The 26480-nt window shown below is 41.1% G+C and overlaps 1 protein-coding gene across 1 annotated transcript in view; it reads left to right on the top strand.

Annotated features, from left to right (window-relative positions):
* The window catches only part of CMTM6 (CKLF like MARVEL transmembrane domain containing 6), a 52079-nt gene that overhangs the window by 5734 nt on the left and 19865 nt on the right, over nucleotides 1–26480 (top strand). Inside the window, exon 2 of the mRNA XM_067753603.1 lies at nucleotides 20574–20750. Within this exon, the coding sequence (XP_067609704.1) occupies nucleotides 20574–20750 (177 nt within the window). The remainder of the gene's footprint in view (nucleotides 1–20573; nucleotides 20751–26480) is intronic.

Genomic DNA, 26480 nt, shown 5'->3' with positions numbered 1-26480 from the left:
AATCTGTTCCTTTTGTGCTGCACCTGGAATGCCCTCTGCCTATCCTGATCCTGTGTGTCTCTTGGCCCTGATTTGAGTCTTGCTTTCCCACTCATCTTTCTCCAGCTATTATTAGTGCAGGTGGATCTGAACATTTTCCTGATATTTCCTGAATTTATGTATAACAAATGCTCAATTATGAGATATAAAATTATTGTTTTCTTATACATTGATCTTGTTGCTCTGTTATTACATGTTCCTATATATATTACAATGTTGGATACATGATACTCAATACACTGTATTTTTTTAACTTTTTTTTCCAGCATCTTTATTGGAGTATAATTTTGTTTAAAATTTTTATTTATTTATTTATTTATGGCTATATTGGGTTTTCATTGCTGCGTGAGGGCTTTTCTCCAGTTGCGGCATGCGGACTTCTCATTGCGGTGGCTTCTCTTGTTGCGGAGCACAGGCTCTAGGAGCGTGGGCTTCAGTAGTTGTGGCTCATGGTCTCCAGAGCGCAGGCTCAGTAGTTGTGGCGCATGGGCTTAGTTGCTCCCACGGCATGTGGGATCTTCCCGACCAGGGCTCGAACCCGTGTCTGCTGCGTTGGCAGGCAGATTCTTAGCCACTGCGCCACCAGGGAAGCCCTATTGGAGTATAATTGCTTTACAGTGGTGTGTTAGTTTGTGCTGCATAACAAAGTGAATCGGCTATACATATACATATATCCCCATATCTCCTCCCTCTCGCGTCTCCCTCCCACCCTCCCTATCCCACCCCTATAGGTGGTCACAAAGCACCGAGCTGATCTCCCTGTGCTATGTGGCTGCTTCCCACTAGCTATCTATTTTACATTCGGTAGTATATATAAGTCCACGCCACTCTCTCACTTCGTCCCAGCTTACCCTTCCCCCTCCCTGTGTCCTCAAGTCCATTCTCTATCTCTGCGTCTTTATTCCTGTGCTGGCCCTAGGTTCTTCAGAAACATTTTTTTTTTAATTCCACATACATGTGTTAGCATATGGTATTTGTTTTTATCTTTCTGACTTACTTCAATCTGCATGACAGATTCTAGGTCCATCCACCTCACTACAAATAACTCAATTTCATTTCTTTTTATGGCTGAGTAATATTCCACTGTATATATGTGCCACATCTTCTTTATCCATTCATCTGTCAGTGGACACTTACATTGCTTCCATGTTCTGGCTATTGTACATAGAGCTGCAGTGAACATTGTGGTACATGACTCTTTTTTACATCTTTATTGGAGTATAATTGCTTTACAATGGTGTGTTAGTTTCTGCTTTATAACAAAGTGAATCAGTTATACATATACATATGATCCCATATCTCTTCCCTCTGGCGTCTCCCTCCCTCCCACCCTCCCTATCCCACCCCTCTAGGTGGTCACAAAGCACCGAGCTGATCTCCCTGTGCTATGCGGCTGCTTCCCACTAGCTATCTATTTTACGTTTGGTAGTGTATATATGTCCATGCCACTCTCTCGCTTTGTCACAGCTTACCCTTCCCCCTCCCCATATCCTCAAGTCCATTCTCTAGTAGGTCTGTGTCTTTATTCCTGTCTTACCCCTAGATTCTTCATGACATTTTTTTTTCTTAAATTCCATATGTATGTGTTAGCATACGGTATTTGTCTTTCTCTTTCTGACTTACTTTACTCTGTATGACAGACTCTAGGTCTATCCACCTCATTACAAATAGCTCAATTTAGTTTCTTTTTATGGCTGAGTAATATTCCATTGTATATATGTGCCACATCTTCTTTATCCATTCATCTGATGATGGACACTTAGGTTGTTTCCATCTCTGGGCTATTGTAAATAGAGCTGCAGTGAACATTTTGGTACATGACTCTTTTTGAATTTTGGTTTTCTCAGGGTATATGCCCAGTAGTGGGATTGCTGGGTCATATGGTAGTTCTATTTTTTTTTTTAGTATTTTAAGGAACCTCCATACTGTTCTCCACAGTGGCTGTATCAATTTACATTCCCACCAACAGTGCAAAAGGGTTCCCTTTTCTCCACACCCTCTCCAGCATTTATTATTTGTAGATTTTTTGATGATGGCCATTCTGACTGGTGTGAGGTGATAACCTCATTGTAGTTTTGATTTGCATTTCTCTAATGATTAGTGATGTTGAGCATTCTTTCATGTGTTTGTTGGTAGTCTGTATATCTTCTTTGGAGAAATGTCTATTTAGGTCTTCTGCCCATTTTTGGATTGGGTTGTTTGTTTTTTTGTTATTAAGCTGCATGAGCTGCTTATAAATTTTGGAGATTAATTCTTTGTCAGTTGCTTCATTTGCAAATATTTTCTCCCATTCTGAGGGTTGTCTTTTCGTCTTGTTTATGGTTTCCTTTGCTGTGCAAAAGCTTTGAAGTTTCATTAGGTCCCATTTGTTTATTTTTGTTTTTATTTCCATTTCTCTAGGAGGTGGGTCAAAAAGGATCTTGCTGTGATTTATGTCATAGAGTGTCCTGCCTATGTTTTCCTCTAAGAGTTTGATAGTTTCTGGCCTTACATTTAGGTCTTTAATCCATTTTGAGCTTATTTTTGTGTATGGCGTTAGGGAGTGATCTAATTTCATACTTTTACATGTAGCTGTCCAGTTTTCCCAGCACCACTTATTGAAGAGGCTGTCTTTTCTCCACTGTACATTCCTGCCTCCTTTATCAAAGATAAGGTGACCATATGTGCGTGGGTTTATCTCTGGGCTTTCTATCCTGTTCCATTGATCTATCTTTCTGTTTTTGTGCCAGTACCATACTGTCTTGATTACTGTAGTTTTGTAGTATAGTCTGAAGTCAGGGAGCCTGATTCCTCCAGCTCCGTTTTTCTTTCTCAAGATTGCTTTGCTACTCAGGGTCTTTTGTGTTTCCATACAAATTGTGAAATTTTTTGTTCTAGTTCTGTGAAAAATGCCAGTGGTAGTTTGATAGGGATTGCATTGAATCTGTAGATTGCTTTTGGTAGTAGAGTCATTTTCACAATGTTGATTCTTCCCATCCAAGAACATGGTATATCTCTCCATCTATTTGTATCATCTTTAATTTCTTTCATCAGTGGCTTATAATTTTCTGCATACAGGTCTTTTGTCTCCTTAGTTAGGTTTATTCCTAGATATTTTATTCTTGTTGCAATGGTAAATGGGAGTGTTTTCTTGATTTCACTTTCAGATTTTTCATCATTAGTGTATAGGAATGCCAGAGATTTCTGTGCATTAATTTTGTATCCTGCTACTTTACCAAATTCATCGATTAGCTCTAGCAGTTTTCTGGTAGCATCTTTAGGATTTGCTATGTATAGTATCATGTCATCTGCAAACAGTGACAGCTTTACTTCTTCTTTTCCGATTTGGATTCCCTTTATTTCCTCTTCTTCTGATTTTTGTGGCTAAAACTTCCAAAACTATGTTGAATAGGAGTGGTGAGTGTGGGCAACCTTGTCTTGTTCCTGATCTTAGTGCAAATGCTTTCAGTTTTTCACTGAGGACGATGTTGGCTGTGGGTTTGTCATATATGGCCTTGATTATGTTGAGGAAAGTTCCCTCTATGCCTGCTTTCTGCAGGGTTTTTATCATAAATGGGTGTTGAATTTTGTCGAAAGCTTTCTCTGCATCTATTGAGATGATCATGTGGTTTTTCTCCTTCACTTTGTTAATATGGTGTATCACGTTGATTGATTTGCGTATATTGAAGAATCCTTGCATTCCTGGAATAAACCCCACTTGATCATGGTGTATGATCCGTTTAATGTGCTGTCGGATTCTGTTTGCTAGTATTTTGTTGAGGATTATTGCATCTGTGTTCATCAGTGATATTGGCCTGTATTTTTCTTTCTTTGTGACATCCTTGTCTGGTTTTGGTATCAGGGTGATTGTGGCCTCGTAGAATGAGTTTGGGAGTGTTCCTCCCTCTGCTATATTTTGGAAGAATTTGAGAAGGCTAGGTGTTAGCTCTTCTCTAAATGTTTGATAGAATTCCCCTGTGAAGCCATCTGGTACTGGGCTTTTGTTTGTTGGAAGAATTTTTTTTTTTTTTTTTTTTTGCGGTACACGGGCCTCTCACTGTTGCGGCCTCTCCCATTGGGGAGCACAGGCTCCGGACACGCAGGCCCAGCAGCCATGTCTCACGGGCCCAGCCGCTTTGTGGCATGTGGGATCCTCCCGGACCGGGGCACGAACCCGTGTCCCCTGCAACGGCAGGCGGACTCCCAACCACTGTGCCACCAGGGAAGTCCTGTTGGAAGGTTTTTAATCACAGTTTCAATTTCAGTGCTTGTAATTGGTCTGTTCATATTTCTGTTTCTTCCTGATTCAGTCTTGGCAGGTTGTGCATTTCTAAGAATTTGTCCATTTCTTCCAGGTTGTCCATTTTATTGGCATAGAGTTGCTTGTAGTAATCTCTCATGATCTTTGGTATTTCTGCAGTGTCAGTTGTTATTTCTCCTTTTTCATTTCTAATTCTATTGATTTGAGTCTTCTCCCTTTTTTTCTTGATGAGTCTGGCTAATGTTTTATCTATTTTGTTTATCTTCTCAAAGAACCAGCTTTTAGTGTTATTGATCTTTTCTATCATTTCCTTCATTTCTTTTTCATTTATTTCTGATCTGATTTTTATGATTTCTTTCCTTCTGCTAACTTTGGGGGTTTTTTGTTCTTCTTTCTCTAATTGCTTTAGGTGCAAGGTTAGGTTGTTTATTCGAGATGCTTCCTGTTTCTTAAGGTAGGATTGTATTGCTATAAAGTTCCCTCTTAGAACTGCTTTTGCTGCATCCCATAGATTTTGGGTTGTCGTGTCTCCATTGTCATTTGTTTCTAGGTATTTTTTAATTTCCTCTTTGATTTCTTCAGTGATCACTTCGTTATTAAGTAGTGTATTGTTTAGCCTCCATATGTTTGTATTTTTTACAGATCTTTTCCTGTAATTGATATCTAGTCTCATAGCATTGTGGTCGGAAAAGATACTTGATACAATTTCGATTTTTTTAAATTTACCAAGGCTTGATTTGTGACCCAAGATATGATCTATCCTGGAGAATGTTCCATGAGCACTTGAGAAAAATGTGTATTCTGTTGTTTTTGGATGGAATGTTCTATAAATATCAATTAAGTCCATCTTGTTTAATGTATCATTTAAAGCTTGTGTTTCCTTATTTATTTTCATTTTGGATGATCTGTCCATTGGTGAAAGTGGGGTGTTGAAGTCTCCTACTATGAATGTGTTACTGTTGATATCCCCTTTTATGGCTGTTAGTATTTGCCTTATGTATTGAGGTGCTCCTATGTTGGGTGCATAAATATTTACAATTGTTATATCTTCTTCTTGAATTGATCCCTTGATCATTATGTAGTGTCCTTCTTTGTCTCTTGTAATAGTCCTTATTTTAAAGTCTGTTTTGTCTGATATGAGAATTGCTACTTCAGCTTTCTTTTGGTTTCCGTTTGCATGGAATATCTTTTTCCATCCCCTCACTTTCAGTCTGTATGTGTCTCTAGGTCTGAAGTGGGTCTCTTGTAGACAGCATATATATGGGTCTTGTTTTTGTATCCATTCAGCCAATCTGTCTCTTTCGGTGGGAGCATTTAGTCCGTTTACAGTTAAGGTAATTATCGATATGTATGTTCCTATTCCCATTTTCTTAATTGTTTTGGGTTTGTTATTGTAGGTCTTTTCCTTCTCTTGTGTTTCTTGCCTAGAGAAGTTCCTTTAGCATTTGTTGTAAAGCTGGTTTGGTGGTGCTGAACTCTCTCAGCTTTTGCTTGTCTGTAAAGGTTTTAATTTCTCCATCAAATCTGAATGAGATCCTTGCTGGGTAGAGTAATCTTGGTTGCAGGTTTTTCTCCTTCATCACTATAAATATGTCCTGCCAGTTCCTTCTGGCTTGCAGAGTTTCTGCTGAAAGATCAGCTGTTAACCTTATGAGGATTCCCTTGTGTTATTTGTTTTTTTTCCTTTGTGGCTTTTAATATGTTTTCTGTGTTTTTAATTTTTGATAGTTTGATTAATATGTGTCTTGGCGTATTTCTCCTTGGATTTATCCTGTATGGGACTCTCTGTGCTTCCTGGACTTGATTAACTATTTCCTTCCCCGTATTAGGGAAGTTTTCAACTATAATCTCTTCAAATATTTTCTCAGTCCCTTTCTTTTTCTCTTCGTCTTCTGGAACCCCTATAATTCGAATGTTGGTGCGTTTAATGTTGTCCCCGAGGTCTCTGAGACTGTCCTCAGTTCTTTTCATTCTTTTTTCTTTATTCTGCTCTGCAGTAGTTACTTCCACTATTTTATCTTCCAGGTCACTTATCCGTTCTTCTGCCTCAGTTATTCTGCTATTGATCCCATCTAGAGTATTTTTAATTTCATTTATTGTATTGTTCATCATTGCTTGTTTCATCTTTAGTTCTTCTCGGTCCTTGTTAAATGTTTCTTGCATTTTGTCTATTTCCAAGATTTTGGATGATCTTTACTATCATTATTCTGAATTCTTTTTCAGGTGGACTGCCTATTTTCTCTTCATCTGTTAGGTCTGGTGGGTTTTTATGTTGCTCCTTCATCTGCTGTGTGTTTTTCTGTCTTCTCCTTTTGCTTATCTTACTGTGTATGGGGTCTCCTTTTTGCAGGCTGCAGGTTTGTAGTTCCCGCTGTTTTTGGTGTCTGTCCCCAGTGTCTGAAGGTGGTTCAGTGGGTTGTGTAGGCTTCCTGGTGGAGGGGACTAGTGCCTGGTTCTGGTGGATGAGGCTGGATCTTGTCTTTCTGTTGGGCAGGTCCACGTCTGGTGGTGTGTTTTGGGGTGTCTGTGAACTTATTATGATTTTAGGCAGCCTCTCTGCTAATGGGTGGGGTTGTGTTCCTGTCTTGCTAGTTGTTTGGCATAGGGTGTCCAGCACTGTAGCTTGCTGGTTGTTGAGTGAAGCTGGGTGCTGGTGTTGAGATGTAGGTCTCTGGGAGATATTTTCGCCATTTGATATTATGTGGAGCTGGGAGGTCTCTTGTTGACCAGTGTCCTGAAGTTGGCTCTCCCACCTCAGAGGCACAGCACTGACTCCTGGCTGCAACACCAAGAGCCTTTCATCCACACAGTGCAGAATAAAAGGGAGAAAAAGTAGAAAAAGAAAGAAAGGAAGGAAGGAAGAAAGGGAGGGAGGGAGGGAGGATGGAAGGAGGGAAGGAAAGAAAGAAAGAAAGAAAGAAGGTAAAGTAAGATAAAATAATTATTAAGAAAAAAATTTTTTTTAAAAAAGAAAAAAAAAACAAGACGGGTAGAACCCTAGGACAAATGGTGAAAGCAAAGCTCTACAGACAAAATCTCACACAGAAGCATACACATACACACTCACAAAAAGAGGAAAAGGGGAAAAAATCATAAATCTTGCTCTCAAAGTCCACCTCCTCAATTTGGGATGATTCATTGTCTATTCATGTATTCCACAGATGCAGGGTACATCAAGTTGATTGTGGAGCTTTAATCCGCTGCTTCTGAGGCTGCTGGGAGAGATTTCCCTTTCTCTTCTTTGTTCTCACATCTCCCGGGGCTCAGCTTTGAATTTCGCCCCGCCTCTGAGTGTAGGTCGCCGGAGGGCGTCTGTCCTTCTCTCAGACAGGACCGGGTTAAAGGAGCCACTGATTCGGGGGCTGTGGCTCACTCAGGCCAGGGGGAGGGAGCGGCATGGAGTGCGGGGCACACCTGCGGCGGCAGAGGCCGGCGTGTCATTGCAGCAGCCTGAGGTGCGCCGTGTGTTCTCCTGGGGAAGTTGTTGCTGGATCCCGGGACCCTGGCAGTGGCGGGCTGCACAGGCTCCCCGGAAGGGGGGTGTGGATAGTGACCTGTGCTCGCACACAGGCTTCTTGGTGGCGGCAGCAGCAGCCTTAGCGTCTCATGCCCATCTCTTGGGTCCGTGCTTTTAGCCGCGGCTCACGCCCGTCTCTGGAGCTCCTTTAAGCAGCGCTCTTAATCCCCTCTCCTCGCACACCAGGAAACAAAGAGGGAAGAGAAAGTCTCTTGCCTCTTCGGCAGGTCCAGACTTTTCCCCGGACTCCCTCCCGGCTAGCCGTGGTGTACTAACCCCTTGCAGGTGTGTTCACGCCACCAACCCCAGTCCTCTCCCTGCGCTCCGACCGAAGCCCAAGCCTCAGCTCCCAGCGCCGCCCGCCCCTGCGTGTGAGCAGACAATCCTCTCGGGCTGGTGAGTGCCGGTTGGCACTGATCCTCTGTGCGGGAATCTCTTTGCTTTGCCCTCTGCACCCCTGTTGCTGTGCTCTCCTTCGCGGGCCCGAAGCTTTCCCGGTCCGCCACTCGCAGTCTCTGCCCGTGAAGGGGCTTCCTAGTGGGTGGAAACCTTTCCTCTTTCACAGCTCCCTCCCACTGGTGCAGGGCCCATCCCTATCCTTTTGTCTCTGTTTATTCTTTTTTCTTTTGCCCTACCCAGGTACGTGGGGACTTTCTTGCCTTTTGGGCGTCTGAGGTCTTCTGCCAGCGTTCAGTAGATGTTCTGTAGGAGTTGTTCCACGTGTAGATGTATTTCTGGTGTATCTGTGGGGAGGAAGGTCATCTCCGCGTCTTACTCTTCCACCATCTTCCCCTCATCCCCATGACTCTTTTTGAATTACGGTTTTCTTAGGGTATATGCCCAGTAGTGGGATTGCTGGGTCATATGGTAGTTCTATTTTTAGTTTTTTAAGGAACCTCCATACTGTTCTCCATAGTGGCTGCATCAATTTACATTCCCATCAACAGTGCAAGAGGGTTCCCTTTTCTCCACACCCTCTCCAGCATTTGTTTGTAAATTTTTTGAAGATAGCCGTTCTAACTGGTGTGAGGTGATACCTCATTGTAGTTTTGATTTGCATTTCTCTAATGATTAGTGATGTTGAACATGCTTTCATGTGTTTCTTGGCTGTCTGTATATCTTCTTTGGAGAAATGTTTATTTAGGTCTTCTGCCCATTCTTGGGTTGTTTGTTTTTTTGATATTGAGCTGCATGAGCTGCTTGTTAATTTTGGAGATTAATCCTTTGTCAGTTGCTTCATTTGCAAGTATTTTCTTCCATTCTGAAGGTTGTCTTTTCATCTTGTTTATGGTTTCCTTTGCTGTGCAGGAGCTTTGAAGTTTCATTACGTCCCATTTGTTTTTTGTTTGTTTGTTTTTTGCGGTACGCGGGCCTCTCACTGTTCTGGCCTCTCCCGTTGCGGAGCAGAGGCTCTGGACGCGCAGGCTCAGCGGCCATGGCTCACGGGCCTAGCTGCTCTGCGGCATGTGGGATCTTCCCGGACCGGGGCACGAACCCGTGTCCCCTGCATCGGCAGGCGTACTCTCAGCCACTACGCCACCAGCGAAGCCCCCATTTGTTTATTTTTATTTTTATTTCCATTTCTCTAGGAGGTGGGTCAAAAACAATCTTGCTGTGATTTATGTCAGGGAGTGTCCTTTCTGTGTTTTCCTCTAGGAGTTTTATAGTTTCCAGTCTTACATTTAGGTCTTTAATCCTTTTTGAGTTTATTTTTGTGTATGGTGTTAGGGAGTGTTCTAATTTCATTTTTTTACATGTAGCTGTCCAGTTTTCCCAGCACCACTTACTGAAGAGGATGTCTTTTCTCCACTGTATAGTCTTGCCTCCTTTATCAAAATAAGGTGACCATATGTGCGTGGGTTTATCTCTGGGCTTTCTATCCTGTTCCATTGATCTGTATTTCTGTTTTTGTGTCAGTACCATACTGTTGATTACTGTAGCCTTGTAGTATATTCTGAAGGCAGGGAGCCTGATTCCTCTACCTCCATTTTTCTTTCTGAAGATTGCTTTGGCTTCTCAGGGTCTTTTGTGTTTCCATACAAATTGTGAAATTTTCTGTTCTACTTCTGTGAAAAATGCCATTGGTAGTTTGATAGGGATTCCACTGAATCTGTAGATTGCTTGGGGTAGTATAGTCATTTTCACAATGTTGATTCCTCCAATCCAAGACATGTTATACCTCTCCATCTGTTTGTATCACCTTTAATTTCTTTCATCAGTGTCTAATAGTTTTCTGCATACAGGTCTTTTGTCTCCTTAGGTAGGTTTATTCCTAGGTATTTTTTTCTTTTTGTTGTTTCCTTAATTTCTCTTTCTGATCTTTCATTCTTAGTGTATAGGGATGCAAGAGATTTCTGTGCATTAATTTTGTATCCTGCAACTTTACCAAATTCATTGATTAGGTCTAGTAGTTTTCTGGTAGCATCTTTTGGAGTCTTTGTGTGTAGTATCATGTCATCTGCAAACAGTGACAATTTTATTTCTGTTCCGATTTGGATTCCTTATATTTCTTTTTCTTCTCTGACTGCCGTGGCTGAAACCTCCAAAACTATGTTGAATAATAGTGGTGAGAGTGGGCAACCTTGTCTTGTTGCTGATCTTAGTGGAAATGGTTTCAGTTGTTCACCATTCAGAATGATGTTGGCTGTAGTTTTGTCATATATGGCCTTTATTATGTTGAGGTAAGTTCCCTCTATGCCTACTTTCTGTAGTGTTTTTATCATAAATGGGGGTTGAATAATGTTACAAGCTTTTTCTGCATCTGTTGAGATTATCATATGGTGTTTCTCCTTCAGTTTGTTAATATGGTTTTTCACATTGATTGATTTGTGTATATTGAAGAATCCTTGCATTCCTGGGATAAACCCCATTTGATCATGGTGTATGATCTTTTTAATGTGCTGTTGGATTCTGTTTCCTAGTATTTTGTTGAGGATTTTTGCCTTTGTTTTCATCAGTGATGTTGGCCTGTACTTTTCTTTTTTTTTTTTTGGCTGCATTGGGTTTTTGTTGCTGCCCGTGGGCTTTCTCTAGTCGTGGCAAGCAGGGGCTACTCTTCCTTGTGGTGCTCAGGCTTCTCATTGTGGTGGATTCTCTTATTGCAGAGCACGGGCTCTAGGCTCGTGGGCTTCAGTAGTTGTAGCATGTGGGCTCAGTAGTGGCTCGTGGGCTCAAGAGTTGTGGCTTACAGGCTCTAGAGCACAGGCTCAGTAGTTGTGGTGCATGGGCTTAGTTGCTCTGTGGCATGTGGGATCTTCCCAGTCCAGGGCTCAAACCCGTGTCAGCCGCATTGGCAATCGGATTCTTAACCACTGCGCCACCAGGGACGTCCCTGGCCTGTAGTTTTCTTTGTGACGTCTTTGTCTCGTTTTGGTGTCAGGGTGATGGTGGCCTCATAGAATGAGTTTGGGAGTGTTCCTCCCTCTGCTATATTTTCGAAGAGTTTGAGAAGGCTAGGTGTTAGCTCTTCTCTAAATGTTTGATAGAATTCACCTGTGAAGCCATCTGGTCCTGGGCTTTTGTTTGTTGGAAGATTTTTAATCACAGTTTCAATTTCAGTGCTTGTGACTGGTCTGTTTATATGTTCTGTTTCTTCCTGGTTCAGTCTCGGAAGGTTGTGCTTTTCTAAGAATTTGTCCATTTCTTCCAGGTTGTCCGTTTTATTGGCATATAGTTGCTTATAGTAATCTCTCATGATCCTTTGTATTTCTGCATTGTCAATTGTTGCTTATCCTTTTTCATTTCTAATTCTATTGATTTGGGTCTTCTCCCTTTTTTCTTGATGAGTCTGGCTAATGGTTTATCAATTTTGTTTATCTTCTCTAAGAACCAGCTTTTAGTTTTGTTGATCTTTGCTATTGTTTCCTTCATTTCTTTTTCATTTATTTCTTATCTGATCTTTATGATTTCTTTCTTTCTGCTAATTTTGGGCTTTTTTGTTCTTCTTTCTTTAATTGCTTTAGGTGTAACTTTTGGTTGCTTGAGATATTTCTTGTTTCTTGAGGTAGGATTGTATTGCTGTAAACTCCCTCTTAGAACTACTTTTACTGCATCCCATAGATTTTGGGTCATCGTGTTTTCATTGTCATTTGTTTCTAGGTATTTTTTAATTTCCTCTTTGATTTCTTCAGTGATAGCTTGGTTATTAAGTAGTGTATTGTTTAGCCTCCATGTGTTTTTTTTTTTTTTTTTTTAGAGTTTTTCCTGTAATTGATATCTAGTCTCATAGCGTCGTGGTCGGAAAAGATACTTGATACGATTTCAATTTTCTTGAATTTACTGAGGCTTGATTTGTGACCCAAGATATGATCTATCCTGGGAATGTTCCATGAGCACTTGGGAAGAAAGTGTATTCTGTTGTTTTTGGATGGAATGTCCTATAAATATGAATTAAGTCCATCTTGTTTAATGTATCATTTAAAGTTTGTGTTTTCTTATTTATTTTTATTTTGGATGATCTGTCCATTGGTGAAAGTGGGGTGTTAAAGTCCCCTACTATGATTGTGTTACTGTTTATTTCCCCTTTTATGGCTGTTAGCATTTGCCTTATGTATTGAGGTGCTCATCTGTTGGGTGCATAAATATTTAAAATTGTTGTATCTTTTTCTTGGATTGATCCCTTGATCATTATGTAGTGTCCATTTTGTCTCCTGTAATCGTCTTTATTTTAAAGTCTATTTTGTCTGATATGAGAATTGCTACTCCAGCTTTCTTTTGATTTCCATTAGCATGATGTATCTTTTTCCATCCCCTCACTTTCAGTCTGAATGTGTCCCTACATCTGAAGTGGATCTCTTGTAGACAGCATGTTGGTGGGTCTTGTTTTTGTATCCATTCAGCCAGTCTGTGTCTTTTGGTGGGAGCATTTAATCCATTTACATTTAAGGTAATTATCGATATGTATTTTCCTATTACCATTTTCCTAATTGTTTGGGGTTTGTTATTGTAGGTCTTTTCCTTGTGTTTCCTGCCTAGAAAAGTTTTTTTAGCATTTGTTGTAAAACTGGTTTGGTAGTGCTGAATTCTCTTAGCTTTTGCTTTTCTGTAAAGGTTTTAATTTCTCTGTCTAATCTGAGTGAGATCCTTGCTGGGTAGACTAATCTTGGTTGTAGGTTTTTCCCTTTCATCACTTTAAGTATGTCCTGACACTCTCTTCTGGTTTGCAGAGTTTCTGCTGAAAGATCAGCTGTTAACGTTACGGGGTTCCCTTGTATGTTATTTGTTGTTTTTCCCTTGTGCTTTTAATATTTTTTCTTTATATTTAATTTTTGATAGTTTGATTAATATGTGGCTTGGCATGTTTCTCTTTGGATTTATACTGTATGGGACTCTCTGCACTTCCTGGACTTGAATTAACTTTTCCTTTCCCATGTTAGGGAAGTTTTCAACTATAATCTCTTCAAATACTTTCTCAGTCCCTTTCTTTTTCTCTTCTTCTTCTGGGACCCCTGTAATTCCAGTGTTGGTGCGTTTACTGTTGTCCCAGAGGTCTCTAAGACTGTCCTCAATTCTTTTTTCTTTATTCTGCTCTGCAGTAGTTATTTCCAATATTTTGTCTTCCAGGTCACTTCTCCGTTCCTCTGCCTCAGTTTTTCTGCTGTGGATTCCTTCTAGAGACTTTTAAATTTCATTTATTGTGTTGTTCATCATTGTTTGTTTGCTCTTTAGTTGTTCTAGGTCTTTGTTAAACGTTTCTTATATTTTCTCCATTCTAGTTCCAAGATTTGGGATCATCTTCACTATCATTACTCTGAATTCTTTTTCAGGTAGACTGCCTATTTCCTCTTCAATTGTTTGGTCTGCTGGGTTTTTACCTTGCTCCTTCATCTGCTGTGTGTTTTTCTGTCTTCTCATTTTGCTTATCTTACTGTGTATGGGGTCTCCTTTTTGCAGGCTGCAGGATCCTAGTTCCCGTTGTTTTTGGTGTCTGCCTCCAGTGGCTAAGGTTGGTTCAGTGGGTTGTGTAGGCTTCCTTGTGGAGGGGACTAGTGCCTGTGTTCTGGTGGATGAGGCTGGATCTTGTCTTTCTGGTGGGCAGGACCGTGTCTGGTGGTGTGTTTGGGGGTGTCTGTGACCTTATTATGATTTTAGGCAGCCTCTCTGCTAATGGGTGGGGTTGTGTTCCTGTCTTGCTAGTTGTTTGGCATAGGGTGTCCAGCACTGTAGGTTGCTGGTTGTTGAGTGGAGCTGGGTCTTAGCGTTGAGATGGAGATCTCTGGGAGAGCTTTCGCCGTTTGATATTACATGGAGCCGGGAGGTCTCTGGTGGACCAGTGTCCTGAAGTTGGCTCTCCCACCTCACAGGTACCGGCCTGACACCTGACCGGAGCACCAAGACCCTGTCAGCCACATGGATCAGAAGAAAAGGGAGGAAAAAAAGAAAGGAAGAAAGAAAAAATAAATAAAATAAAGTTACTAAAATTAAAAATAATTATTGTGCTTCCCTGGTGGCGCAGTGGTTGAGAGTCCGCCTGCCGATGCAGGGGACATGGGATCGTGCCCCTGTCCGGGAAGATCCCACATGCCGCGTACTGGCTGGCCCGTGCGCATGGCCGCTGAAGCCTGTGCGTCTGGAGCCTGTGCTCTGCAATGGGAGAGGCCACAACAGTGAGAGGCCCGCATACTGCAAAAAAATGATAATAATAAATAAATTATTTAAAAAGTTAAAAAGTAGTAAAAAAACGAAAAAAAAAAAAGGAAGAAGAGAGCAACCAGACCAAAAAAACAAATCCACCAATGATAACAAGTGCTAAAAACTATACTAAAAAAAAACAAAAACAAAAAACGGACTGGCAGATCCGTAGGACAAATGGTAAAAGCAAAGCTATTCAGACAGAATCACACAAAGAAGCATACACGTACACACTCTCAAAAAGAGAAAAAGGAAAAAAATATATCTCAAAAAAAAAGGAGGAAGAGAGCTACCAAATCAATAAACAAATCTACCAATGATAACAAACTCTAAACACTAAACTAAGATAAACATAAAACCAGAAATAAATCCGATGCAGAAAGCAAACCTCAAGTCTACAGTTGCTCCCAAAGTCCACCGCCTCAATTTTGGGATGATTTGTTGTCTATTCAGGTATTCCAGAGATGTAGCGTACATTAAGTTGATTGTGGAGATTTAATCCGCTGCTCATGAGGCTGCTGGGAGAGGTTTCCCTTTCTCTTCTCTGTTCGCACAGCTCCTGGGGTTCAGCTTTAGATTTGGGCCCACCTCTGCGTGTAGGTCGCCTGAGGGCGTCTGTTCCCTACCAAGATGGGATGGGGTTAAAGTAGCAGCTGATTAGGGGGCTTTGGCTGTCTCAGGCCGGGGGGAAGGAGGGGTGTGGAATGTGGGGTGAGCCTGCAGCAGCAAGAGGCTGGCGTGACATTGCAACAGTCCGAGTTGCACGTGTGTTCTCCCAGGGAAGTTGTCCCTGAATCACAGGACCCCGGCAGTGGCGGGCTGCACAGGCTCCCGGGAGGGGAGGTGTGGAGAGTGACCTGTGCTTGCACACAGGCTTTTTGGTGGCTGCAGCAGCAGCCTTAACGTTTCATGCCCGTCTCTGGTGTCCGTGCTGATAGCCATGGCTCACGCCCATCTCTGGAGCTCCTTTAGGCAGTGCTCTGAATCCCCTCTCCTCGTGCACCCTTTTGGGAGGTCTGAGGTCTTCTGCCAGAGTTCAGTAGGTGTTCTGTAGGAGTTGTTCTGCATGTAGATGTATTTCTGATGTATTTGTGGGGAGGATGGTGATCTCCACATCTTACTCCTCTGCCATCTTGAAGGCCTCCCTCTAACTTATTTTTTAAATTGAGGTATAATTGACATGTAACAGTTTCAGATGTACAACATAATAATGTGATATTTGTATATATTGTGAAATGATCCCTTTATTTGGTATTAGAGACTGTACAGTGCTGTGGGAGATTTTAAAGGAAGGTTAGTAGCATCAGAGATGGGGAGTCAAGAGAAATTTTCATACTGAATATAGCTTGTCATGTTAATTTCATGGCCTTTATCTGGGAATAGGAACTAGTAAATTCCAAACTTGATCTACTACCCCTTCATTCTCTAAGATGTCCATGCAGAACCCTCCTCTTGATACTGCTTTAGGGCTTAAGGTCAGTAAGAATGACTCCTTTAATAAGTTTGGAATAGGTCTTGTAATGACTTGTCACTGATTGCTTCTGGCCCAGCTGGATCCTGCCCTTTTCTTAGGGAGAGTAGATAAGCAGTCTGTGTCTCTACTACAGATAAGATTTTATTGTCTTACAGCCTGCACTGATGAGTGTTCCTCATAATCTCATTATTGTAGAGAAGAATGGTTCAAGATCAACTATTCTCACACCCCTATTAGAGTTTTAGGCTCATATCTTCTCATAGTTAATTGACTTTCATACACCTCAGGTGTATTTTGCAAATGTCTCATAGAGAAACTCCTAAAACTTGGACAAGATTTAACATAGAGTCAAGAATAAAGCAAATGGAATATTAAGACATTTGGTATCTTATTATACTGTAGACTTATAAAAACTCCTCTTGTAATTATAATTACAGGTGAAGAAGTACTTTTACACAATGACCTTTTGGGACTTGGCTTGATGTGTTGCTTTATCCTGTGGTGCGGTGACTGGGAACGCCTCGCCTAACATCTGTCTGATGTGAGGAAGTTGTTTGGGATATTCTGGACCATTTTATGCCTCATTAACTTACAGGAGATCACAGCAATAGGACCTATTTTCGTCCTTACATGCATTCTTTTTCAGTTGTGGGAATATATGAATTTTGTATTGCCAACAGGAAGGGGGAAATCCCTTAGAGGTTTAGATGCCAATTTGGATTTGACTTTTTTAACTTTTTATTTTGAAATAATTATAGAATCACAGGAACTTGCAAGAACAAAATGTAAAGGGAGGTCCTTTGCATCCGTGTGTGTGTGTGTGTGTGTGTGTGTGTGTGTGTGTGTGTGTGTGTACCTCTATGCTCTTTTATCAAGTGTAGCTTCCTTAATCACTGCTGCAATCAAGAATCAGAACTTTTCCATCAGACTTCCCTGGTGGCGCAGTGGTTAAGAATCCACCTGCCAGTGCAGGGGACATGGGTTCAATTCCTGGTCCGGGAAGATCCCACATGCCGCGGAGCAACTAAGCCCGTGCACCACAGCTAGTGAGCCCGCGCACCTAGAGCCCATGCTTCGCAACGAGAAGCCACCGCAACGAGAAGCCTGCACACCGCAATGAAGAGTAACCCCTGCTCGCCGCCACTAGAGAAAACCCACACACGGCAACGAAGAAATATTGCAGCCAAAAAATAAATAAATAAATGAATAAAAATTCAAAAAGAAAAAACAAAACTGTTCCATCACCATGTGGTTCCCTCGTGCCACCCCTTTATAGCCACACCTCTCCCCTCTCCCCTGGCCACCACTAATTAGTTCTCTATCTCTATAAGCTTTGTTATTATATAAATGGAGTCATGCAGTATGTAACCTTTGGAGATTGGATTTTTTTCACTTTGTATAGTTCTCTGGAGACTCATCCAGATTGTTGCACATACCAAGTTTGTTCCTTTTTATTGCTAAGTAGTATTCCATGGTATGGATTACCACAGTTTGTATAACCATTGAAGGACATCTGTAGTGTTTAGAGTTTGGGTCTCTGATGAGTAAAATGTTATGAACTTTCATGTATCAGTTTTTGCAGGAACGTAAGTTTTCATTTCTCTTGGTCATATACAGAATGTAGGAATGCAGTTGCTGGGTCATATGGCAGTTGCATGCTTAGTTTTTAAAGAAACTGCTAAACTGTTTTCCAGAGTGGCTGTACTATTGACCTCTGATTTGATGAAAGTGTTTCGTAGGATAAAATTTTGATTGCCTACTTAACGTATGTGTTGATTTTGGTAGCAGTTTTATTGCCATTAATATATCTGGTGGCTCCTGCTGGCCTGACTTGTGTGAGACGGCATTTCCCAAAAGGCTTTGACTTGGGTCATCAGTCATTTTGATGGTTTAATACCCAGAAGGAAATTCCCTTAGCTTCTACAAAACCCACACAAACTGCACAAGTGAATCTCTTCTCTCTCTTCCTTCCTATTTCTAGAGAAGAGTTAGCCTTACACCTTGAGCCCTGAATCTTGCCTTTAGAGATCCTCTTTTCTTTCTCTGTCTTTAGACATCTTACAGGTTTCTGTCTAAGCATTTAAACATGCTCAGTTCTCTCCTGTCTTGAAATTCCTTTCCCTTTGACCTCATCCACTACTACCCTTTATCTGGCCACTCAAAGCTGCACTGGGTGACTGGGCTGTCTCTATTGCACTGCCTTGTCCAGCCCTCACTTCCAGTGTACAGTATAGTAATCTAGGTTGCCTCCCTGAGCACACTGAAATGGTCCTGTTGATGTCACCAGCAACCCTGTAGCTCAGTCTCATGTAAGCGTTTCAGTACTGTGAGTAGCATTCAGCACTCTTGATTACTTGCTCTGAGTAGAAATACTTTTTTCTTGATCGACTACCCCTTGGACTGCTGCTCCTAATTGTCCTTTGCTGTTGTCTCCCCCTCTGCTCATCCCTTAAATCTTGGGGTTCCTCACAGTTCTGCAGAGGGCCGACTTTCCTCATTCTGGGTAATCTCCTACATCTTAGTCTCCACCTCAGACCTGTCCCCTGAGCTCCAGACCCATATATCCTTTTGCCTCCTAGCCAGCTCCACCTAACTCTTCTGGAATTTATTCTCTTCCCAGCACCCTTGCCTCTTAAAAAGAAGAAGAAAAACTCTTCTTTCTTCAGTGAGGCACCAGTGTGTTAATACCACATCACACAACAGTGGGAGCGCTGTTAAAACCACCTGCATTTAATTGAGTTGCCAAATTAGCCAGAGATAACTGTTCTCCATTAAATACAAATGCATAAAAATTATACTTAAAATTATTTATTTAGCTGCGCCGCGTCGTAGTTGTGGCACGTGGGATCTTCACTGCCACGTACGGGATCTTCATTGCAGCATGCAAACTCTTAGTTGCAGTATGGGGGATCTAGTTCCCTGACTAGGGATTGAACCCCGGCCCCCTGCATTGGGAGTGCAGTCTTAGCCACTGGACCACCAGGGAACTCCCCAAAATTATACTTTTTATGGCCAGTTAAATAACTGCAAGACTAAAATTGAATGTGAAAAGGAATTGTTTCTATGAAAATAAATTGAATGCTTTGGAAAGACGAAAAAAGCTACTAAAATACTTGCAGTGGAATTAAGTAAGAGCAAGGCAACTGTGAAAGGCTAGTAAAACTAGTCCGACTCTAGAAGGATTCTGTGCGCTGCTTCTCAGGTGTCCCAGATCTTGCTCCACTTCAAATAACATCAGTCTGGAAGTGGTAGTCATAAATGATGGAAGTGATTAATGCAGAAAACATGATGAGGAATTCCAGTCAGGTGCATTCTCAAAGAAAAGGCCCACTTCAAAAGACTGAATAAATAAATGTGCCTTTTGTTTTAAATGAAAATAAAATGGTTTAAGCATATATGTATTAACTTCTTTCCTATTCCATTTGTATTCATCCTGTCTGATGAGGGCTTCTACTGCATCTTCCAGTGATTTCACTCTTGTCCATTACTACTACCCTGCTCACTGTCTTTCCTCTGATTTCTGACATCAGCTTCCCCAACTGGATGTCCAGCCCCAGTTTTGCCCTCCCCCACTGTCTCCCCCTCCCCGTCTCCAGCCCCACCCCGGCTCTCCTCCCCATCCCTTCTTTATATTGTAGCTATAAAGAACTACTAAAAGCATAAACCTGATCATGTTACCCCTTTGCTTTATACACTTATTTATTTATTATTATTTTTAAATTTATTTTTGGCTGCATTGGGTCTTCATTGCTGCATGCAGGCTTTCTCTAGTTGCGACGAGCGGGGGCTACTCTTCGTTGCAGTGCGCGGGCTTCTCATTGCAGTGACTTCTCTTTGTTGCAGAGCACGGGCTCTAGGCGCGCGGGCGTCAGTACTTGTGGCATGTGGGCACATTCGTTGTGGCTCGCGGGCTCCAGAGCACAGGCTCAGTAGTTGTGGCGCTCAGGCTTAGTTGCTCCATGGCATGTGGGATCTTCCCAGACCAGGGCTCAAACCCATGTCTCTTGCATTGGCAGGCGGATTCTTAACCACTGCGCCACCAGGGAAGTCCCTACCTCTTTGCTTTAAAAACGCTTAAAATCCAGATTCCTTAAACTAGTAAAAGGAGGCATTTAGATCTGGCCTCTGCTTATTACCTCTCTGGTCTCATTTCATGATTTCAGTGCTGCCATCCCCTCCCCTCTGACATGTTAGCCATGTTGACTCAACTCACTTTCACAGTTGAGTGGGGCTTGTGGGATATCTGTGTGTGGTTGGCGTGGGAAGGTACCGAGCTCTCTCACTTCTAGGTCTTTCTGTGCACTGCTTCTCTGCCTGGAACTTTTTCCCCTATCTTTCACCCCACAACTGACTCTACTGTCCTTCTGGTCTCAGCTTTCCTTCAGGAAGCCTTTCCCAACCTCCAGATTGAGTGCTTTTTCTGTGTGCTTTTATAACAACACCCCGGATTTCTCGTATTCTAGCATTTAGCACACAGTAGGTAGTTAATTATCTGTGTACCTATATTCCCTTCAAGGCAACTGGAGTGTAAATTATGTGTAGATCAGGTTCATTCAGTAATCTTGTTTGCCGAGTCTCCACTTGATAAATATTTGAGTGAACAGGTGGTGTTTTCTGAATACTATAGGTTTCCCTGAAAAACACTTAAGCAAAATGTTTTGTTTCTTTTGTAGGTGCTGTCTCTGTTGGCCTTTATCTGTGAGGAAGTTGTGTCACAATGTACTTTGTGTGGAGGCCTTTACTTTTTCGAATTTGTAAGCTGCAGTGCCTTTCTGCTGAGTCTCCTTATGCTGATTGTGTACTGCACTCCAGTTTATGACAAAGTTGATCCCGCAAAAGTCAAGTCATCGGTAAGCATGAAAAAATATAATCCCTATAACAAGAATTTATATATTTTTGGATCTTGTGTAGTTGTATTATTCACAGTAGTAATGCTTTCATAACTCAGTAACAGGAAAAGACTCTATCCATTGTTCCAGCTCTGCCTCTAAGCAACTCAGTTTTTCCCTGCCAGATGGTATGGTAGAGGGGGAAGGTGAAATTAGAATGAGAGTGACAGACACTGCTGATAATTTACAGTTATTGGTGGTTTAATCTAATTCACATGAGGTATTTTGTAAAAACTAGGATTTTGTCACTTTTGATTTCTCACATTTCAGACTGTCACTCACTGGTTCTACAGTTATTCACTGTGTGCCTGTTGTAGGCCAGGTGTTATGCCGGACGTAAGAGATGGAGTAATGAACTAATGGTGATATATTGATATTTCTAAAGCCTCTAAACAAAAGAGCATGTAATTCTACCTATTTTGTTTTGATTTTATTTTATGAAAGAAAGTTCTCTATAAGTGAATTTAGAAGGTATTTGTTAAATTCATTGTGCAAAAATTTCCCTTTTAATAAAAGTCTATGTGAGAATTTTATACTCACAAAATTAGAGATGTATAACTTTCTAAAGACTTAGTCTGCTGACCCTCTTTTTATTTGAGTATAATATGGATTTTTGAGATAACAGATGAGATAATTTATATAGTTACTGCATTTAAGAAAGAAAGAATTGAGCAGTTTACTTCTTCAATAGCATTCAAGTTATCAGGAGTGGTTTATGAGGAATTGTAACTATCAGGGTTGCTTTATGAAAGAATTCACAGTTTTGAGGGAAGAGATCAAAATTAAGGTAAATTTTAACTATTAAAAAAAGAGAGGGACTTTCCTGGTGGCACAGTGGTTAATAATCCGCCTACAAACACTTCTCCTCGGCCAATTGGCAAAAAAAGTGGCCCACAACATCCAGAGTCCCATTGTTGCTGTAGAAATAGAAGCCCAGAGAGAGCTACAGGGTGAAAGTGAAAGGGAGATCAATCAAGAAAAAATGTACAAAGAAGACAGGAGATAAACAGAAAACAGGAGGAAGAGGGTTTTTTCTTGAGGAAAAAAACAGAAAAAAGAGAGAAATAACAGATGGAGCCCTATGGCTGACAGGATCTTGGTGCTCAGGCCGGGTGTCAGGCCTGTTCCTCTGAGGTGGGAGAGCCAACTTCAGGACACTGGTCCACCAGAGACCTCCCGGCTCCACGTAATATCAAACGGCGAAAGCTCTCCCAGAGATCTCCATCTCAACGCTAAGACCCAGCTCCATTCAACAACCAGCAACCTACAGTGCTGGACACCCTATGTCAAACAACTAGGAAGACAGGAACACAACCCCACCCATTAGCAGAGAGGCTGCCTAAAATCATAATAAGGTCACAGACACCCCCAAACACACCACCGGACGCGGTCCTGTCCACCAGAAAGACAAGATCCAGCCTCATCCACCAGAACACAGGCACTAGTCCCCTCCACCAGGAAGCCTACACAACCCACTGAACCAACCTTAGCCACTGGAGGCAGACACCAAAAACAACGGGAACTAGGATCCTGCAGCCTGCAAAAAGGAGACCCCAAACACAGTAAGTTAGGCAAAATGATAAGCAGAGAAACACACAGCAGATGAAGGAGCAAGGTAAAAACCCAGCAGACCAAACAATTGAAGAGGAAATAGGCAGTCTACCTGAAAAAGAATTCAGAGTAATGATAGTGAAGATGATCCCAAATCTTGGAACTAGAATGGAGAAAATATAAGAAACGTTTAACAAGGACCTAGTAGAACTAAAGAGCAAAGAAACAATGATGAACAACACAAAAAATGAAATTAAAACTTCTCTAGAAGGAATCCCATAGTAGAATGACTGAGACAGAAAAACGGATAAGTGACCTGGAAGATAAATTATTGGAAATAACTACTGCAGAGCAGAATAAAGAAAAAAGAATGAAAAGAATTGAGGACAGTCTTAGAGACCTACGAGATAACAGTAAACGCACCAACATTGGAATTATAGGGGTCCCAGAAGAGGAAGAGAAAAAGAAAGGGACTGAGAAAATATGTGAAGAGATTATAGTTGAAAACTTCCCTAATATGGGAAAGGAAATAGTTAATAAAGTCCAGGAAGCGTAGAGATTCCCATACAGGATAAATCCAATGAGAAACACACCCAGACACATATTAATCAAACTATCAAAAATTAAATACACAGAAAAAATACTAAAAGCAGCGAGGGAAAAATAACATACAAGGGAATCCCCATAAGGTTAACAGCTGCTCTTTCGGCAGAAACTCTGCAAGCCAGAAGGGAATGGCAGGACATATTTAAAGTGATGAAAGGGAAAAACCTACAACCAAGATTAGTCTACCCAGCAAGGATCTCACTCAGATTAGACAGAGAAATTAAAACCTTGACAGAGAAGCGAAAGCTAAGAGAATTCAGCACTACCAAACCAGCTTTACAACAAATTCTAAAGGAACTTCTCTAGGCAGGAAACACAAGAGAAGGAAAAGACCTACAATAACAAACCCTAAACAATTAAGAAAATGGTAATAGGAACATACATATTGATAACTACCTTAAATATAAAGGATTAAATGCTCCCATGAAAAGACATACACTGGCTGAATGCATACATAAACAAGACCCATCTATATGCTGTCTACAAGAGACCCACTTCAGACCTTGGGACACATACAGACTGAAAGTGAGGGGATGGAAAAAGATACATCATGCAAATGGAAATCAAAAGAAAGCTGAAGTAGCAATTCTCATATCAGATGAAATAGACTTTAAAATAAAGACTATTATAGGAGACAAAGAAGGACACCAAGGGATCAATCCAAGAAGAAGATATAACAATTGTAAATATTTATGCACCCAACATAGGAGCACCTCAAAACATAAGGCAAATGCTAACAGCCATAAAAGGGGAAATCGACAGTAATACAATCATAGTAGGGGACTTTAACACCCCACTTTCACCAATGGACAGATCATCCAAAATGAAAATAAATAAGGAAACACAAGCTTTAAATGATACATTAAACAAGATGGACTTTATTGACATTTATAGGACATTCCATCCAAAAACAACAGAATACACATTTCTCTCAAGTGCTCATGGAACATTTTCCAGGATAGATCATATCTTGGGTCACCAGTCAAGCCTCGATAAATTTAAGAAAATTGAAATCATATCAAGTATCTTTTCCGACCACAATGCTCTATTAGATATCAATTACAGGAAAAACTCTGTTAAAAATACAAGCACGTGGAGGCTAAACAGTACACTACTTAATAACCAAGATATCACTGAAGAAATCAAAGAGGAAATCAAAAAATACCTAGAAACAAATGACAATGAAAACACGACGCCCCAAAACCTATGGGATGCAACAAAAGCAGTTCTAAGAGGGAACTTTATAGCAATACAATCCTACCTCAAGAAACAAGAAACATCTCAAACAACCTAACCTTACACCTAAAGCAATTAAAGAAAGAAGAACAAAAGAGCCCCAAAGTAGCAGAAAGAAAGAAATCATAAAGATCAGATCAGAAATAAACGAAAAAGAAATGAAGGAAATGATAGCAAAGATCAATAAAACTAAAAGCTGGTTCTTTGAGAAGATAAACAAAATTGATGAACCATTAGCCAGACTCATCAAGAAAAAAAGGGAGAAGACTCAAATCAATAGAATTAGAAATGAAAAAGAAATAACAACTGACACTGCAGAAACACAAAGGTCCATGAGAGATTACTACAAGCAACTATATGCCAATACAGACAACCTGGAAGAAATGGACAAATTCTTAGAAAAGCACAACCTTCCGAGACTGAACCTGGAAAAAATAGAAAATACAAACAGACCAGTCACAAGCACTGAAATTGAAACTGTGATTAAAAATCTTCCAACAAACAAAAGCCCAGGACCAGATGGCTTCACAAGCGAATTCTATCAAACATTTAGAGAAGAGCTAACACCTAGCCTTCTCACACTCTTCCAAAATATAGCAGAGGGGGGAACACTCCCAAACTTATTCTACGAGGCCACCATCACCCTGATACCAAAACCAGACAAAGATGTCACAAAGAAAGAAAACTACAGGCCAATATCACTGATTAACGTAGATGCAAAACTCCTCAACAAAATACTAGGAAACAGAATCCAACAGCACATTGAAAGGATCATACACCATGATCAAGTGGGAACGCGAGGATTCTTCAATATACGCAAACCAATCAATGTGATACACCATGTTACCAAATTAAAGGAGAGCCATCATATTATCATCTCAATAGATGCAGAAAAAGCTTTTGACAAAATTCAACCCCCATTTATGATAAAAGCCCTCCAGAAGTAGGCATAGAGGGAACTTACCTCTACATAATAAAGGCCATATATGACAAAGCCACAGCCAGCATCATTCTCAACGGTGAACAACTGAAACCATTTCCACTAAGATCAGGAACAAGACAAGGTTGTGCACTCTCACCATTATTATTTATTTATTTATTTTTAAAAATTTATTTATTTGTGGCTGAATTAGGTCTTTGTTCTTGCACGCGGGCTTTCTCTAATTGCGGCAAGTGGGGTCTACTCTTCGTTGCGGTGTGCGGGCTTCTCATTGCGGTGGCTTCTCTTGTTGCAGAGCATGGGCTTTAGGCATGCGGGTTTTAGTAGTTGTGGCTCACGGGCTCAGTAGTTGTGGCTCACAGGCTCTAGAGTGCAGGCTCACTAGTTGTGGTGCACGGGCTCACAGGCTTAGTAGCTCCACGGCATGTGGGATCTTCCTGGACCAGGGCTCGAACCCGTGTCCCCTGCATTGGCAGGCAGATTCTTAACCACTGCGCGACCAGGGAAGCCCCTCACCACTATTATTCAACATAGTTTTGGAAGTTTTAGCCACGGCAGTCAGAGAAGAAAAAGAAATAAAAGGAATTCAAATCGGAAAAGAAGTAAAGCTGTCACTCTTTGCAGATGACGTGATGCTATCCATAGAGAATCCTAAAGTATCTACCAGAAAACTGCTAGAGCTAATCAATGAATTTGGTAAAGTAGCAGGATACAAAATTAATGCACAGAAATCTCTTGCATTCCTATACACTAAGAACGAAAGATCAGAAGGAGAAATTAAGGAAACACTCCCATTTACCACTGCAACAAAAAGAATAAAATACCTAGGAATAAACCTACCTAAGGAGACAAAAGACCTGTATGCAGAAAACTATAAGACACTGATGAAAGAAATTAAAGGTGATACAAACAGATTGAGAGATATACCGTGTTCTTGGATTGGAGGAATCAACTTTGTGGAAATGACTATACTACCCCAAGCAATCTACAGATTCAGTGAAATCCCTATCAAACTACCAATGGCATTTTTCACAGAAGTAGAACAGAAAATTTCACAATTTGTATGGCAACACAAGAGACCCTGAGTAGCCAAAGCAATCTTCAGAAAGAAAAATGGAGGTAGAGGAATCAGGCTCCCTGCCTTCAGGCTATACTATAAGGCTACAGTAATCAAGACAGTATGGTACTGACACAAAAACAGAAATACAGATCAATGGAACAGGATAGAAAGCCCAGAGATAAACCCATGCACATATGGTCACCTTATTTTTGATAAAGGAGGCAAGACTATACAGTGGAGAAAAGACAGCCTCTTCAGTAAGTGGTGCTGGGAAAACTGGACAGCTACATTTAAAAGA

This window comes from Pseudorca crassidens, chromosome 10 (genome assembly GCF_039906515.1).
Source record: "Pseudorca crassidens isolate mPseCra1 chromosome 10, mPseCra1.hap1, whole genome shotgun sequence".
NCBI lineage: Eukaryota > Metazoa > Chordata > Mammalia > Artiodactyla > Delphinidae > Pseudorca > Pseudorca crassidens.
Note: the sequence above shows the minus strand (reverse complement) of the source record. Positions and strands in the feature narration are given on the sequence as shown.